The sequence below is a fragment of the Strix uralensis genome, chromosome 11 (assembly GCF_047716275.1).
Source record: "Strix uralensis isolate ZFMK-TIS-50842 chromosome 11, bStrUra1, whole genome shotgun sequence".
NCBI lineage: Eukaryota > Metazoa > Chordata > Aves > Strigiformes > Strigidae > Strix > Strix uralensis.
In genome coordinates this window covers 13,431,912-13,449,623 of record NC_133982.1, presented here as the reverse complement: position 1 = coordinate 13,449,623, position 17,712 = coordinate 13,431,912, and the positions used below count along the sequence as shown (strand labels likewise).

At 46.6% G+C, this 17,712-nt stretch overlaps 1 protein-coding gene across 1 annotated transcript in view; it reads left to right on the top strand.

The window, feature by feature from the left end:
* Positions 1–6,462: 6,462 nt before the first annotated feature.
* Positions 6,463–17,712, top strand: part of ALDH1A3 (aldehyde dehydrogenase 1 family member A3) — a 37,958-nt gene continuing 26,708 nt past the window's right edge. The window contains exons 1-3 of the mRNA XM_074880676.1: positions 6,463–6,709; positions 10,298–10,402; positions 16,374–16,514. Of these exons, the coding sequence (XP_074736777.1) occupies positions 6,608–6,709; positions 10,298–10,402; positions 16,374–16,514 (348 nt within the window). The 5' untranslated portion in view covers positions 6,463–6,607. The remainder of the gene's footprint in view (positions 6,710–10,297; positions 10,403–16,373; positions 16,515–17,712) is intronic.

Below are 17,712 nucleotides of genomic sequence, written 5' to 3'. Positions count from 1 at the left end.
GCTTGATTCGGGAAGACATTATGGCATGGGGTACGTTGCATTGCAAACTGTTCAGCTGTGCAAGCCTGTGTGTACTGAGGCGTTAATGCAGAATCGTTGGGCATTGGGCCCAGAACAGATGTGACGATGAGTGAGAGCAAAGAGACGGGGAGGAAGCAGCAGAAGAAGAAAGCACATTTTAGGCTCCTCAATTCCTGACGAGGCAAGTGCTGCTTCCAAAGCCTGGGCACGGGCCCCAAAAGCCTCTTATCAAGAGAAAGTAGGAAGCAACATGATCTGTGGAGAAAACAAACATATTTGTTTTTTCATTTGCCAATCTTGCAAACAATAGCTGTTTGTAGGCAAATAATCCTCAGGTCTGCATCGCTAGATCAATGCAGGGAGTGGTTCCCATCGGCTCCGCGGTGCCAGACACACTGAATGGTTTGTAATGAAACAGGTCCTTGAACTTCTTCACAGCACAGACACTATCTTAGTAGGTTATCACGCACTTGCTTCTGTTCCTGCTCCCACTCTCCTCGTCTTCCAATGCTAGGCCTGGCAGGGAGACGTGAAGGCAAGAGGAAATCGAAGTTGGTTTAATAGAAAAGGCTTCGAAATAGTCAGCTGGTTGCTATCTCCTTGTCACTAACTTTTCCAATTTACTTTTGGGGCCAGGCAAACTAAAGGGAAGGCCAGTCCTCGTGCACGCTCACAGTTTAATACCTATGATACGCATGAAGAAAATTAATTTGACTGAGGATTTTGCTTTATGAAGTAATTACAGTGCAAAGTATAAAAAGGCTGTGCTTTGTCTTGAGCCACCAAAGTCCTGGTTTGCATCATGAGGTCATATTTAGGGTTACAAATGTTTACACAAATAGCATCTCACAGTATCTCACATCACTTCTCTTCACCTTCACTGACAGGTTTTGTGGAGGTGGAGAGGAATGGGAAAAGAAGCTCTTCTTCAGCCCCAGATGTGTCAAAATGGAAGCTTTAACCTACAGGGCGTGAGAAGGGCGATAGAAATACTGGGAGAGAGGTGAGTTCATGGGGTAAGGCTGCTTCCAACTCCAAGGTCCATCCAACGCACACAACCCTTCTCCACTAATAGCCAGTGCAGCCCAAGTAAGGCTGGATTAATTTAAACACCCTCACGTAATACATACTATTTCCAAAGGATCTTCATGACAGTCTGATCTTTTTTTTTTTTAAAAAAGGCATCTCTCTGGATTCCAATCCTTTTGAAATTGCATGTGAATACTTTGATAAACTGAGTAGAACCTGTCCTGGTATAAAACAGCAGACTTTTTCATGAATTTTGTGTCATTTGCAATGTCTTACACAGCTGAAGGCAGCAGTTCAGTTATCACCATTTGGCCTATCTCTTTTATATGGCAGTTGGTCAAGTTTGTCTTCAATGAACTCAGCAAAAACCTGTGTAAAAGCCAAACTTTTAAGCAGCAGTAATTTCCATTAGATAGCTACATAGTTTAGATGGGTAAATAAGCCAAGAGGTACCTTTGTTACTAAATAGCTTCTTCCAATGGGTATCTAAGGGAATATTTCTCCATCTTTGTATTCTCTGTGTCTGGAATAAACAAGCCAGGCTGGTAAGAGGGGACCAGGTTGAGGAAGCTCACTAGGCGCTGTTTGTTCCTAGGGCCTGGAATGGATCTTGGGATTTTGCAGTCAGAAAATATTGGGGAAAACAAACTGAAACCAAACCCGCTGGCAAAGCACCGTCTCACTCCCTTCAAATGGCCAGCTCATATCAATTAAACAGTCCACTACTGCTACCAGGGAGCCTGTAAAATGCCAATCATATCGTAGTTAAAACTAATCCATCCTGCTGCTAGCCAATATCATGGTGAATTTGATCAAGATTAATGAAATTCATGGTTTTTAAGTTTGCTTAGAAAAAGGAATTAAACACTAGAAAACTACACAGAGAAAACAAAGTTACAGGAACAGTAAATTTATAAAATCTGGCACAGAAAATTAAGAAAATTTCCAGATTAAAGTCACTGGGGAGCAGTGTCCAGTCAGCTGTGCATTCTGCCTTATCAAGTGTATGGTGGGAGATCTTCCGATCCGGCTTGTTGCGCAATTACAGCCGTAGCTGAGCTCGGTGGGAGCTGAGCTTCGAATGCCTGTCATCTAAAGTACTCAGGCAGTAGGTGACTCACATCGGGAATCCAAAATTATGAAGACTTTTTTTTAATTCATCGCCGCCTGCCTTCTTTCCTCACTGATAATACAGGGTCAGCATCCTCTCAAAATTATTGGAAAAGGAAATGCTGCGTGTGAAACACTCAGACTCTGCTGTCATGAGCACCATGGAAAAACCATACGGAAATGAATAATTTTGTGCCCAAAGCACAGTTTGAGTAACAGGCAGTAAAAAGCCCTGTCGCTGCACATTAAACAAGAGGAGAATAAATCATGAGGGGAGCTGCTCTTTCAGGAGCAGCAACCATTGCCAATGCGGAGTGAGGGGGATGCCTGTGGGAAAAGGGCACGGATAACTCAATTACAGCTCATCAGGATGCGCAAAACCAGGCAAATTCTGATCACTCCTAGCTGTTGAATGGTGGAGTGTACAGCCTCAGTAGCCTTTAGTGTGTATTGTTTCACACACATATTTGCGTGTGTATGTGCTTCAGGGTATATGTGAAATAAACAGAATAAGCTTTGGCTCTGCGCCACGTTAACTACTCTACACAGCTACGGGACTTCTGGTCAGCCTGAAGCACGGGCTGAGGTCTAGATGCAAAATATCATTGAAATATCAACTGATCAACTTGTATAGCAGCTCTCAATGGCTACACCACTGCTGACTGGGCAACTACTGTCCTGTGGGTGACTACGTGCCCCACCACCAAGTCTGTCTGCATCCATGGGGCAGGATGGCACACAGGTCATCTGGAGAGGTCTTCACTGGTCTCTGGATACACCCCCCCTGCACTCCCAGTGTGAAGCCAGGACATAACACACATGTATGCAGGAGCAGTCTATCTGAAGGAGTTACCACCCATAATATTCCCTTCATGATGGTTAAATGAGGTGGGAAAGTCAGAGAAATTAGTTCCTGCAGAGATCCTTGGCATCCATAGCAGATAGGGAGACAGCTACATCATAGCACGAACGTGTCCTGTGCCTGCGCTTGGCACAGACAGACAGACCGGCACAGAAAAGTGTGGTCAGGTCTAATTCAAGGTGGCAGATTTAAGGGTGTACATGTCTGACCCGACAGAGGAAAGGCAATCTTTGTGCTGGCTGGCAGAGAAGAGCTGCTGTACTCACAGTCTAGAAACTTTCTGTGAGATCTGGCTCTGCAGAGCAGCACAGCACCAGGGAATTCACAGCTATCGCAGGCAGTGCAGCAGGTTAAGGATACATATTGCAGACATCTCTGTGAACACTGCTGCAACAGTAAAATATAACAGGGTGACTCAATAGTAATGTGACCTTTCATTAACAGTCACTTCTCCTCTTGCATCTGTTTCTGACACATTTATCAACTGTTACAAACTTAGGTAAAACCCGTCTTTTCAGTGCTGCTATCTGAATGGTGGCATGGCCCTCCTGGAGCATGGGAATGAATAAAAAATGTCGCTCTCTTGTTCTGATTGGGGCTCTGCAGTTGCTTTTAGGGCATCTCCTGCTGAGCTCACTGTTCAGCAGTCTGGAGGAGCGAGGGTCTCCACCTCTGTGGATCTGATAGAAGCACCAGTGAGAGGACACATCATCTCCTGAAGCTGGTGGAGTTGTTCCAGTTTATGGTAGGACTGAGTTTGCCTGACAAAGGACCAACCAGTGTCCATGAAACTCTTTGACGGTGGAACATTTTGTTACCCTTCTTGTGACATTACTAGGGGAAACATTGCATACAGCTATGTATATTGGTTAAAGTTCATTATTTCAGCTCATTCATATGGCACTGACTCACAATTCATTGACTTCGTACAGCCTTTTAAAAATCTCACACATCCCCAAGCCCTGTACGTGGAACTTTTGCCTTAGATATATCTCACACCACACCAACATTAAATCAAAGAAGCAATAATGACCAAAATAATTTTCCCAGGAATGTCTTGTAAAAAATCTTTCTCGTAAGAGATAAGAGACAAGGTCATTGCACATGAGACAACCCACTGGAATGACTCTTTAGACACTGCTTGTCCTGGAACTTCTTATTCATCATTCTCCTCGTCCACATATTTTGTCCTCTAAAGACAAGAGTACTTTCCACTTCAGCTGAGTGTTTCTGTGGGCAAAATACAGACAGAAAAGGATAAATTCTATCGATATTGTATCACTTCTGTAACAATTTCCTCCTTGCTCCCTGATATTTGAATTATCAAAGTATTGCCTATAGTGTTGTGATACATTCTGGTAAAACCAGAAATGCCAAATTACTAGAGGCCCCAAAATGTTCTGTTGCCAGACCATGCCACTGGCCCCAAAATGGATCAGTGGCCATGTCTTTTCCAGACATAACAGACAGAAACATCTCCCATCTCAGACTTCAACTGGCGCATCCTATCAGTCACCTCGTAGTTTTGTTGATGACATCTAAGGATAGCTTGGATCCTAACTGCTCTTTATTGGGACTAGGAATATATTGGAATTTGGTTAAGAGATTCTTCTGCTTTGATGCTTCTGTAGCTTTTTGTGGGAAATAGCAACTGGACAGTTAAAAACGGACAGCTTAGAAAGAAATGTTTCTGCTGTTGTAATGCATCCCTTTATTTCCGGAGAATGTTCATTTGATTCTGCCATTGCATACAAGGATATTCTCACAAATTATTTATAACTGAAGCACCTTCCCATTGGAAGAGAAAATTTCATCTTGCAACTGCTAGGCAGGATGAGTCCTTTGGTATTGACAGTTCAATAGAAATCGATTCAGTGATTTGTCTGGTGAAAATATGTAGATTGGTGGCGGGGGGGGGAATCTTCCTTTGTGGTATTGGCAGCTCTCAGGAGCCAAGCCTCATCAGAGAGGTTTTCACCTGGGCAAAGGACCTCCTTGAATATCCTGCAAGCTGCAGGAAGTGGGGTTTGATTCATCAGTGGTACTTTCCCTTCTGAATCAGCACTAACTCTTATGCTGCTATGATATCACAGGCTATCTGCCTTTGGAAGCGCTGAGTATTTTTAAGCATTCTAACAGCAAAGTGCTGACTATTGCTGGGGATTACAGATTCTGTAAAACATTTTGTAAGATAACTTCTGGCATCTTGCCACTTGTTATATGGAAAATATGTTGTATTATCTTCCATGTGTGTGTGGGTGTAAGGGTGCTCCTAGTGTCCTGGCCCCCAGCCTGCAAAGACTTACACATATTTTATTCAGAATGAAGTTAAGCAATACATAATGAACTTGTTCAGGCGCAGAGCCTAGATCTGTCACTTTAGACATGTTCCATATCCTTTAGGACTTCTTGAAAGACAGCATCTTTCTCGATGTTTGGAGTACGCTACTATGAACACCGCGCTGGAAGTTGACTGTGTGGGACACAAATATATTGGTTATCACTGTAGGAAGTTTCAGCTGAAGAGCCTGGTTCTGTCCCTGTAGGCTGAAGTCCTTTGACTGGGATGGTCAAACTGGGGTGGTCAAACTAGTCCCAGACTCACAGGATGTGGAGGAGCTGCTGTCAGCTGCACATCAGGCATTTGATGTAATGCTTCTGCCTTCTTATCTTGATCAGCCCTGGAAAGCTCTGCAGAGCCTCTGAGTGAAGGACGGGGGGTAGCAGGTTGGGGTAAGAAAGTCAGGGCACCAGGAATGGCAGAGAAAGGCCCTTGTAGTTGGAGATAGAGGCTGTAACATGACAAGCGAGGGGAGAGCCTTCCAGACCATCCACTTCCCAACACCATGTCTGGGGAGAGTGGAGGTATTTCTGTGGAGACCCATGCGTCCTCTTGTGACTGACTTCTGAGTAGGTTTCGATGGGACGCAGAGGCAGAGGCAGCAAACGACATGTCCTCCCACATCCACCCTGGTGCCACCCTTTGGGAGAAGGTGGTTGCTCAGCTCCCCGAAGGCCGGCTGGCTGCGACAAGGCCCCCTCCTTCACTGCCCTTGTGTGGGGAGAGGCCCTGAGCGATGGCGATTTCCGAGCAGAGGAGTCGGTGGCCCTGTGGGCTGCTCCCTGCCCCAGCCCTGAGGGGAGCCCTGAGGGAGCCCAGAGGGAGCTCTGTGGGGAACCCTGTGGGAGTCCTGAGGGAGGCAGCTCTGAGGGCAGCCCTAAGAGCAGCCCTGAGGGGAGTCCTGTGGGGAGTCCTGAGGGCAACCCTGAAGGAGCCCGGAGGGAGCCCTGGGCGAGCTCTGCGGGAAGCCCTGCGGGCAGCCCCGAGGGAGCCCTGCGGGCAGCCCGGAGGCGGCCGGCGCGGCCCGCTGGCGCCCCCCGACCCGACGGCAGCCGCGGTGCCTCGGCGGGGCGGTGCCGCCCGTTACCTGAGGGCCGTGGCCGCGCGACGGGGCGGGGCGAGAGGCGGGGCGGGGCGGGGCGGCGGCCAATGGGGGCGGGCGACGGCGCCCGGCGCGCGCCGCTCTTAAGGCGGCGCCGCGGGCTGTCAGCGGCAGAGGGCGGCGCGGGTTCGACGGCGCGGCCATGGCCGCCCTCAACGGCGCCGTGGAGAACGGGCAGCCTGACAGGAAGGTGCTGCCGCCGCTGCCACGGCCCCTGCGGAGCCTGGAGGTGAAGTACACCAAGGTGAGCTGGCGAGGGGAGGCGGGCAGCGGGCTTCGCTGCGACGTCGCTGGTGCTTGGTGGAGTCAGGCTGGTGGTGAAGTATTATTTTTTTTGAACATAAAATTTTCTCCCTCACTGTCATTTCCCTTAATGTTTTGGGTTTTTTTTATTCCTCCTGCTGCCCTAGACAGTAGGTTTATGGGGGTGTAAGTGCAGTTGAGTTACTGGTGCAAGCAGATGACTCTGGCATTTCTAGGGGACCTGCTGTTGCCCCAAACCCTAAAGCCCAAGAAACCAACATTTTTTTAGAAAAAAAAAAAAAGCACCAAACTTGTGGTGCTGCCTCAGGTGCCCATGGGCACCTCTCCCTGGCTGTGTGTCAGGCCCTGGTGCTGATCAGTGACAGGCCTGCTGTCTGAGGGCTGTGGTGCCACGTTGGCCCGTCCCCTCCTGGTCACCCTGATGACATCTTCCCAAGTGCCCTGTGCAGTTCTCACAAACCCACACGGTAAAAGCGTTTAGCATCACATTAGCACTTGGTGGAATCTGATTTGGATGGGGTGAGCCCAAGCAGAGGGAAGGGGTTTATCTGTGAGAACGGTGCTTGCCTAGGTTGTGTTCAGCTGTCCTTGAACTGGTGTGAAGCTCCCCTGTGTGGGATGGGGCCCTGCTGGAAGGGGGTTCAGTGCCAGGGGGTGGGTTTGGGTCCTGGTGAATGCAGGGAGTGTGGAGGAGGGCCAGCGTCCTGCAGGACTGGGCCTTCTGAAAGGGCTCTGTGATGGGACTGGGGCTCCCAAAGAGGAGAAGTGCTCATGCATGTCTTCTTGGTGGCTCTCCGTCCCAACAGAGCTCTTCCATGGCCTCCCCTCAGGATGAGGAGTCAGGCAGCAAGCCCACACAAACCCACACCTCTCTGCTCTCCATCGAGCTTCCCTTTAAATGACCTTTATATACCGTCGTTCCTGACCTCTTGGATTTAACTGAAGGCTCCTGAGCTTGATAACTCTGTTCCTCAGGGGCGAGGCTGGTGTTGGTGTGGAGCTGAGCACCGCTGCAGAAATCCCTGCTCCCTAACGCAGCCGTAGCTCTGCGATAGCCGAGTTGCTTTTTGTTCCACAGCGGCCTGACCCGCTGTCTTGCGCAGTGGGGAAAATGCCCTGGCTGGTTACGCTGCTAGGCAGCTTTGACTGCCATAATTTGAACTACACGGCTGGACTAAAAGAGCTGAAGAGGCTGAATGAGTGTATTAATTACTGTTAAATTTCTGTATTAAAAAAAAGCAGAACTTGAAGCTCATTCTCTTGCGGTGAGAAGGAGTAAACAGTGATAGCTTATCCAGTGAGGTGTTGATTTGAATTATGCATCTGAAGTACTGAAACAGATTAACAATTGGTGGTAATCACTGGACTAGATTAATTTTTAACATCCGAAATTTATCTACTTTTTCTTTGTAAGATAAACGTGTCATTTAGCAGCAAATTGGATCTGCAGCTGCTGATTGCAGAATGGCGTAATGCTGCGCAAACAGCTCTTTCCTGCATCCAAAATGGACACGGCCATTAGAGTTCTTCTTAAACATCCAAATGTTCTGTTTTTTGTTATTTTTATTGTTGTGAACACTTTTAAATGCTCCTTAGGGATCTGATCCTGCAGCCATGTATGTTTTAAAACACACGGTTCTTATTCTCCAGAGTTTTGCCAGAGACTCTGTGCACTAAATGTATCAAGGTAGTCTCTTAAAAGTGGAAACCAATGTTAATTAAAAGTGTGAATTTGACATTTGATCTGATGCTCCCGGTGCATCTGAGAAAATAATGAGCCACAGTCAGTTTTCATAAAACTGCAAGGGGTTTTCTACAAGCTCTGAGTTTCACCAGATGTTTACAGCTGACGGCACACTTTGCTTAGCGGAGATTTTTATTTTCAGTTCTACCAGTTACAGGGCTGGGGGAGAGGAAAGATTTTTCAACAAAGATCTTACTTATAAAGCAGTTTAATGCTTGTCATGGATGTGTGATGGAAGTGATCTGTCCACAGTCCTGTGTCCGAAATCCTGGGTGTGAAGCATGAAGAGCTGATACGCTATTTTGTTTGATTTCAAGTCCTGGCACTAAAGACTCAGGCTATGTGGTGTGATTCCCAGAATGATGCTAGCGTATATGTTACATTTAAAACAGCCTGATCCTGTCACTCTCATGTTATACTACTTATTATAGAAAGATTAATTCTATGTGAAAGGGTTGGGATGGGAAAGCAATGTTGAATGAGGAGGAAAAACGGTATCCTTCCCCAATCCTTAGTTTGTGAGCATGTACCTGATGCTGTAACTTTACAGTTCCTGTCATATGTCCCATATTTATAATATGACTTTCTTCGTTAGTGAAACAAAGGAGAAGTGGAGTTAAAATGTGTAATTGTTAAAATGCAGCACTTGGATAATAGAGATGGTTTGGGAGCATTAGTGTCAAGTTAGTTAATATTTCTAACATTGTGTCTTTTCTTGTGACTTCACTTGACAAATTTTGCCAAAATTTTCTTCTCTACCTGTCTGAAACAGGTGGGTCTAAAAGTGCAGCTTCTCTGCCAGTTACATCTCAGGTGCTTTTTGCAGAAATAGTCAGGAGAAACTCCTTTCAGGAAAAAAAGCTGCCGAAGGAAAGAAAACTATGACCCAAAGCAGTGGGAATTCCGAGTGTAAGGGATGCAACATTAATCTCCTGGTGGTGTGTAGAGACTCATAAACAAGATTGCAAATGTGGATGACTTCCAAGTAAAAGTACTAGCTTACAGCCACTAACAGGCTACTAATAAAGATTACTTCATCTAATCTTAAAGTGTATTTATAAAATACAACACTGCCAAGTTAGATCACAGCGTGGATAAGATGCATGTTGAATCAATTAATTGTATATAGGTATTCATGTTCTGTTTACAGTGCGTAACAACACTCCAGTATTTAATGCATTTTGAGTTACGCAACACTGGGACTGTTTGTTCTTGCTCTGGAAATGCAATATTTTGAAACACTTAAATCTTGTCACAGACGACTCCAAGTGACGTAGGAGGCTTGATCTAGCCTGTGACGGGGCTTGGTGGGGTAGAACTGAGCCAGTACTTACCCTCCTCTGGACAGTGCTGGGGGGGCCAAGTGGTGGAAGTAGCCCAGGGCAGGATAGGAACAACCAAGTAATATTGTACGTTGACCTTTCATTTGTGGCATGTAACAAGGGGCTCCTTTTGCCTGAACCATACGAGTTTCTCTTGGTGTCTGCTTGCTGTTCCCATGGAGATGTATTTCAAAAACTGTCTGTTTCTCATTGCCAAATTATAGTGTTATATGGTGTGGGCCCCATCCTCTGTCTTCCTCTTGCTCAAAACGAACCGGGTGCATGAAGGCTTTTTCATCTGTTCTCTGGCTCAGGTTCTAGTTTGGATAAATGCTGTCTGTATCGCAAACAGTCTCCCTGGGAGAGAGACTGAACATGCTTGACTCTGCCATCAATGGAAATTGAAGAGCCTCGGGACCTTTGAGGAGTACTTGTGGTTTTTTGCATTGTCTACATTTTTTTTTTTTTTCTCCCCATCCCACTCCCCTTGCTCTCTCTTCAGATATTTATTAACAATGAATGGCATGAGTCTACAAGTGGAAAGAAGTTCCCCACCTACAACCCTTCAACGCTGGAGAAAATTTGTGACATTGAGGAAGGAGACAAGGTAAGTGTTGTTGGAAAGGCAGCGCTAAAGACAGTTTCCAAAGCACTTCCTTTTGTAGGGAAACACACAGAGCAAAGGCTGGCTTTTAACGACAGCGTACATCTGGCCTGACTGTGAGTGGAGGTCTGGGACACTAGAGGTGCTGCTCAAGAATCACACAGGGTGGGTGGGATCAATCCTTTCCAACTCGGCAGAGTCGCTTTCTCTGGTAGGAACTGTCTGCCAAACACTGTCAGAGGAATGAGATTCAGCATCGTTCTTGTGTTATAGACTGTAAGGAAGCAGCCACTCGGAGGAAATAGCAATGATGGTGTAGGCACATCCCTGACAGAACCCGGGCCTTGTATTGGGAGTGGCTTATACACAAGCTGTGTGGCAGCCGGTTGGAGACACTAAACTGAAACTCAGCCTTTTTTAAATGCAGTCAAGGAATAACCTGGGTGCTTGGGGAAATTTAAGATCAGTCATGCAAACACTGCCCACTTTCTGCTAGAAATGTGCTGCTTTTCTAACTGATATCATGGGTTCTGGCCTCCTGCACAAATGTGGTAACTCTCAGTTAAAACCGACCAGTATCTCTCAAGAACTTGAGTAGTCCCTGGCCCTGGTGTGCTGTTGGGATGTAACTGCTTGGGTTTAGTAACAGTCTTGAGGTGAGGAACAATCAGATGTGACACTTTTTGTCTAAACCAGCTCATCACATATGGGCCAGCTGGCCTGATCTAGGCGAAGGATGTGGCCCAAGAGTTGTCTTTTTGCAGTATGTCATGGGAAGGTGATTCACAGCTTCTCTGCTGTGCCAGGGCTTTGGCTGCTTGTTGCTGTGGGCAGTAAGTGACAGGCAGCGTGGGCACTTCTGCCTGTACTGTGGTATCTTTTTTTCTTGATATTTAAGCTTGTCCAACACTTGTGAGGCCTGGTGCCTGGTCTCCAGCCTTGGGGATCCTTTCCTAGTAGGAGTGATACTAGCTGAGCAGGTGCAATGTGTTTTCTGGTGTTATACTGTGTGGAATATAGAGCCTGACCCTTCTGGAGATGGGAGCAGACTTGCTTGGCAATACAAGTCTACACCCTGTGTGCAAATAGTGTGTAAGGTTGCCGTTCCTCTCGGAGGGCACTAAAGCAGTCTGAGACTTACTGCCATGGGGGATCTGTGCAGCCACGGGGCAATTACAGGCTGAGGCAGAACCAAACATTATGTAAAATTTCTTTATCCTAACTGGGTAGAACACAACTGTGTTTAATTGCAGTGGCATGTAAACAGTGGAGTTGAAGCTAACTCTGATGTAACTATATTTCATGAGGCAGAATCCATGACACTGTTATTGTTCCCTGAGCTAAGTATCTCCTCAAGCAGTTACAGAGCATTACATGAGTATTTCAAGCCTGCTTCTCAATGACTTGTTAAAGAAAATTGTTATACAGAACTAAAAGGACAGTTTTGCAGCTTGCCTCCTTGAGATTTGTCCCTGCCTGAATTCAAGGACAGCTTCCAGCTTCTAGTTTGCAGGAGAGTCACCGTAAACCTTTCCTTGGGGCCAGTCAGTGGAGGTCTCTGCCCATGCATACTTGGCATAGGTGGCTGACTCCTTGGTGCATAGGATAATTGCAGGCAAGAATGTAAGTTAGCTGCACCTTGAGTGCTGAAAGCCTCCTCTTCCACCCCTTTACATCACACTTTTTAACAAAAAAAAAAAATTTTTTTTTTTCTCTAAGTAGGTTTTTGCAAAAGGGACTGAGTGGGACTAGACCTAGATCTGGATTAGTTAGAAAGCAGAGTCATGGGTGAGAACCATCCCAAACTAGCTGTTTGGCTACTGGTGACACTTGACCATGTCCCACTGTCCTCTGGCAGAGTCCCCTGATACTTCCTTTTCCCTGGTTGAACATCCCCTCCAGTCCATTGATGTTGCTACAGAAAGTGGTGAGTTGTGTTTGGTGCTTTCCAATGGCTTGTCCCCACATGCCACCACACCTGGTTGTGCTGGTCAGTACCATTGCAGGGGTGTCACATCCTGAGATGGACTCTGGCTTCAGCTGTGCTGTGCCAGGGTTGGCTCTGGGACCAGCAGGCAGGGAGCAGGACTCCACTTCCCTCGCCCTGAACAGAAATCTGCCCCTCTCTGGCTGTGCAGAGTGTGTTTTGCTTAGCCTGCATGTGAGGGCTGGGAATTTGGCAGCCAATATCTCAGCGATGACAATTTAGTCTGGTGCTGAAACTTGGCCAATGCTTATGAGGCTAGGAGCAAAGGTTTTGTTGTTTGTTCTTACAGAATTTAAGACAGAATTGCCCTTGGTAGGATAGTTTGGGGATAAAAGGAAGTCTTATGTGGAAAAAGAAGCACTGAAAATAAAATGGCAAATGCTTCCCACTGTATTCTTGGAGGCTTTTTGCTTCCCAGATAACAGCTTAGTGTCCAAGTGTTTGCCAGGTTGATAACGAAGAAGGAATAACTTTCTTCATTAAACTTCTGCCCTCAGCAAATAGTGCAGCCCCAGAACTTCCACCCTGTCTTTATGTTACAATGTGAAGGCAAAAATACTCACACCATTTCTCTGGTGCTGTTGATAACCCTTGGAGACAGGCTTTTTTCTTCTAGCAGCTTGCTAACATCCAGTGAGGGCCAGGGGGAAGGTGCTCCTTCCTCAGAGGAGTGCCCAGCTCAGCTGGCTGCCACAGAGTGGGCAGCAGGTCCACAGCTGTGACTGCTGAGCAGACTCGATGCTGTGGAGTGTCTGTTGTGATCATTTCTAAGCAGTTCACTCTCCCATGTGAATCTTTGAGGGTTGTAAGAGGGTTTGGTTCACAGTCATCCTGCCCCCCTGATTGCAGTGGCAGGCTGAGGTAAGAGGCTGCAGGAATGTTGTTCCCTACAGCAGACTTGCAATGTCCTCAGTGGTTTTGGACACTTTGGGCTGTTAAGATGCTGTTTGTAGCTGGTTTGAACTTGAGTTCTGAAGTTAGAGCATGCAATGTGTAGACTGTTTGCAGGGGAACAGGTCAGGGAACCTCTTCTAATTGAGAAACTGTGGTATGCTCATACCTTATGTCAGAAAAGTGCCTTTCCAAAGATGCACACAGTGGAGGTTTTTCAAAGAATTTAGTAATTGGATTGAAGAAAGATGGTCTCCAGTGGGTGTGCTTCATCCCTGGCATGTCTCCTTACTGGCCAGACAGGCAGTGTTGTGCACACTGAGCCTGAAGCAGAGCAAGGCTTTTCTGCAGGTATTTTCCCTACTCATAGAGCCAGTGGGGTGATGGTTTCCACTGTGCTCTGCAGCCTGCTGCTGAGGCAGGAGAGAGGAAAAATGGGCAGGATAGAAATAGAGCCACGATGAGCAGGACTTGAGGTAGAAGAGGAAGGTGGAGGAGGTAGCTCAGAACAAAGAACCGTGTGAGTTTGTTCAGGGGAAAACGGTATGCGGTTGTGTAACTGGTGGTTGTATCATAGTGCAAACATCCAAGGTGGGTATGAAGGTTTGCAGGCATTTCCCAACTCTGCAATGCTTGACTTTGCAATCTTAATATTCTCTTAGAGAAGCTTTTTATGTAATACTCAGTAAATCTGTATAGATCAGAACTCAGCACCAGGATGCACAGACCTCCTCCTCTTTGTGGTTTTGTGTACCACAGTGTCCCTGGCACCTTGACAGTTGTGAGTCTCTTTGTCACGCATTGTGCCTACCTATTGCAACATGCCTGCAATGAACATGCCATTCAGACTCCCCTAATGCCTAGTCATAACAGGATGGATTAAGAATGGCATTTCAGCCTTCCTGAAGAATTTCCTTGTTTTTGCTGGTCTCTCAGGCCTGTTGAGGCTGTGCAGGCTCACAAGATCTCACTTGGTGGTGCTACCCCTGAGGGTGTTTTGGCAAAGCCTTTTTGCTTGTGTGGTAGTGACTACAGTCTCCAAGACGCTATGTGTACCCAACATGTCCGAGAAAAGAGACAAGAATGAAGACAGCTACTATTTGCAGGAGCTGCACCAGGGCTCCAGTGCTCCCCTGTTTAGAGGATGGAGAAGATCTGGGCATGAACAGAGTCCTCTGCCCACACAGCCATCTCACCCCTGTTCCTGTGAGTGCCAGGCTGGTGGGAAGTCCCTCAGTACCAAGGGCAGCTGTGTTGTGGCCTGTGTCACTGCAGACCCAATGCTCTGCACGTCAGAGTTCTGGCCGCAGAAGCTAATTAATTGCTGCTAAGGGAAGACTTGTTTAAACACGACACACTTCTTGTGTTTCTTTGTCTGCTTTGTCACATAAAATATTGCCTTCTTTCAGCTTGAGTCTTCATTCCAGGAGGCAGGATGGGGAGTGCATAAGTGTATAGCAGCTTTTGGTGCCTTCTGGCTTTTGTGATGTGCCAGTTTGAATCCAGATCAACTCAAGTGAAGCAACCATTCTGAAGGCCCCTTCTGCCTGTGGGTGATGGGCCCCAGGCAGGCCATGCCTGCCTGCACACAGCAGCTGCTTGCTACCTCCTCCTCGCCAGCACCCTTGCTTGATGAGAGCAATTCTTAACCCCTTGTAACAGCACAAGTTTCCTCCAATGGTTTACCATTGCTGCCCTTCCAAAAGGGTGGGGTTCTTTTCCTGGCAGTATAGGTCAGACTGTTTTAAAGCTGTGTAATCTTCTTGTAAAGAACAGGAGCCAAATTTAGTGTAAGATGCCATTTCAGTGGGTGATGACTTGCTGTTTTCTTCATGAACTCTTGCTGTAAGAAGGCAACATGTCTTCCCATAACATTTTTCTTGGTGGAGCACCACACATTTCCCTATGAGGGGAGAATGACCAGACCTTGTTGGATCAGTGCAGAGGCTTACTTCGTAATTGTATCCAGACAAGACCTGAGATAAGACATAAATGAGAGCAACTGGTGAAGTGCTATGAGGAGTGATCAAGGCCTGAAACCCTCCCTCCTTTCCCACCCCCTTGAGCCACATATTGTGGTGAGGTGCAAGTTCTCCATCAGCTGAAGTGAGGCATGGACTGTGCCAGACATTACGTAGAGCAGGATTCTGTCCAAAGCCAGGGTGAAGTATGTTTTATGTATGCTTGGGGTACAGTCTTGGCCTTGTGGATGTTGATGGCAGTGTTCCCATTGACTTCATTGGGTCGGGAGGTTGCCCTTAGCTTCACTTTTTTCAATCAATGTATGTGGGAAGAAGGGAGGAGTCCAGGTCATACTGTGGCCAGAGCAGATGCATGGAGCTTCTCTGGGAGTGGTGGTGTGGGAGAGAAGGAACTTGCTGCCTGTCTGAGTAGGAACTTGGGTAAACAGGGTTAGATTTGGCCCAGAGTGTGGTAAAGCAGTTGGGAGATAAAGGTAGAGTGGTGCTAAGTCTGTGTAGGTGAAATGCCTTTGTCATAGCACTGAACAACAAAACCCTTCCCATCTGGTAGAAATATTCTGGAAGTGTCATCTAGGATCTAAGGGAGCTTTTTTAGTGTGTTAACTGTTAGTGGCATGGGTTCCGGGGGGACTGAATAGTGGGCTCTGAGCTGCGATTGTTCCCCTGGATAAAACCATGATCTCTGTGTGGGACTTTCCTTCCCACACTTGTTCAGAGGAGGATGATTCATGCAGGCCAATGGCCTGTCAGCTTAGAGAAGCTGTAATGGGAACAGAATTGGGATCTTGTTTCTCTGTCCTCCCCCTTATACTTACATCCTGTATCAACAGGAACATGATTCTGGATTATTGTATAAACAAACCAGTTGTGTAAAATTGCCTTTGAAAGACCCTGTTGATACTCTGATCCCAAGGTTGTTTCTGAGCCCAGGCCAAACCCAAAACTTATTGCAGGCTTGGGTCCAAATCGAGGAGTAAAATGGAAGAGGTTTTGTCAGACAACTTGGTTTTAGCCACCACAGCATCATCTAGGAAGCAGCCTGATGGGGGTTTCTGTGCCGTTGTCCAGCTCCTTCCTTGTAACCTAAGGCTTTCTTGTGTATGTGCTGCTCTAGCCTGATGTGGACAATGCAGTGGAAGCAGCGAAGGCAGCATTCCAGAGGGGTTCTCCATGGAGACAGATGGATGCCCTAAGCAGAGGGCGACTCCTGCACAAGTTGGCTGATCTTCTGGAGCGAGACAGAGTCATCCTGGCAGTAAGTACTATGAGCAGTGATAAACCAGCAACAGTTGTCTGACAACTTGGCTTCAACCCTCTGATTTTGCTGCATCCATAGCTACCTAATGTTTTTCTTTTCTCTCCTTTTATGAGGGGCAGAAGAGTCCATGCAGGAGTCATGGCCTGTCTTCCTCATTCTGCAGGATGATTTTAGGGGTCTTGGAAGAAGGCTGTTTGTTAGTTCTTCTATATAGTTGACTTTCTCAAAACTTTAGCTAGTTATTGAAGATATTAATACTTAAATTTTCAAAGCAATAAACCTTTCTTAGTTTAACAGGCATCAGTGTTCATAGCTGTTTCCCAGTTCTTATCTTAAAAAAAAACCCCAAACAAACAAAAACCCCCCAAACAACCAACAGACAAACCGAAAACAACAACAGAAAAAACAAACAAAAAAAACCCCCAAACAACTACAACTGACTCAGTAACAGTTGCAAAAATGTAAGGCCAGTTTGTCTTCTTTGCAAATAGCTTCCCCTGAAATGGGGGGCTGGAAGGAGAATCTTTCTCTTGCTGGATGTCATCCAAAGTTTAAAATGTGTGTAAGTGGGAACTGTTTCTTTCCCTGCTGAATGTACTGGCTCAGGAAAATCTCTTTATAGCCATGAAGCTGTGTTAACTTGGAATTCTGCACTAAAAAACTATTGCTAATGACTCCCCATCCTGTTCTGAAGAAGTCCTGGTCCAGAACAAGGGGAGTAGGACCCAAGTTAAAATGTGCTGCAGTTGGTAGAAGCCTTTAGACTCTCTGGGCCTTGGACATCTTTCCCAATTGTGCCCACAGATCCTAGCATCTCTTGGCTTAGAGCTGCTCTCGGTCCATACCAAAGATCTTGGACCTGAGCACTCACCATTTCAGTGCTGCACTTTGGCTCTGCTTATCTTCAGGGGAGTGGCATTTTGACATTCAGTGCTGTTCGATATGTTTTAAGTTCCAGAGCTGATGTCCCACTGAGATCAGTAGGACTTAACATACATGGGATATGCTTAGGAGTCTGTACTTGCAGGACTGTTCTGAGCCAGGTCTCTTTCTCTAACACAGTGTCTCTGAACGACATGACAGTCTCCAGTTTCAACAAGACAAAACCAAAAAATCCAGGTCTGAAGACAGTTCTAGCCAGCAAATAAAAGGGGGGGGGGGAATATATATGTGTGTGTCCATTTTCTGCTCACTT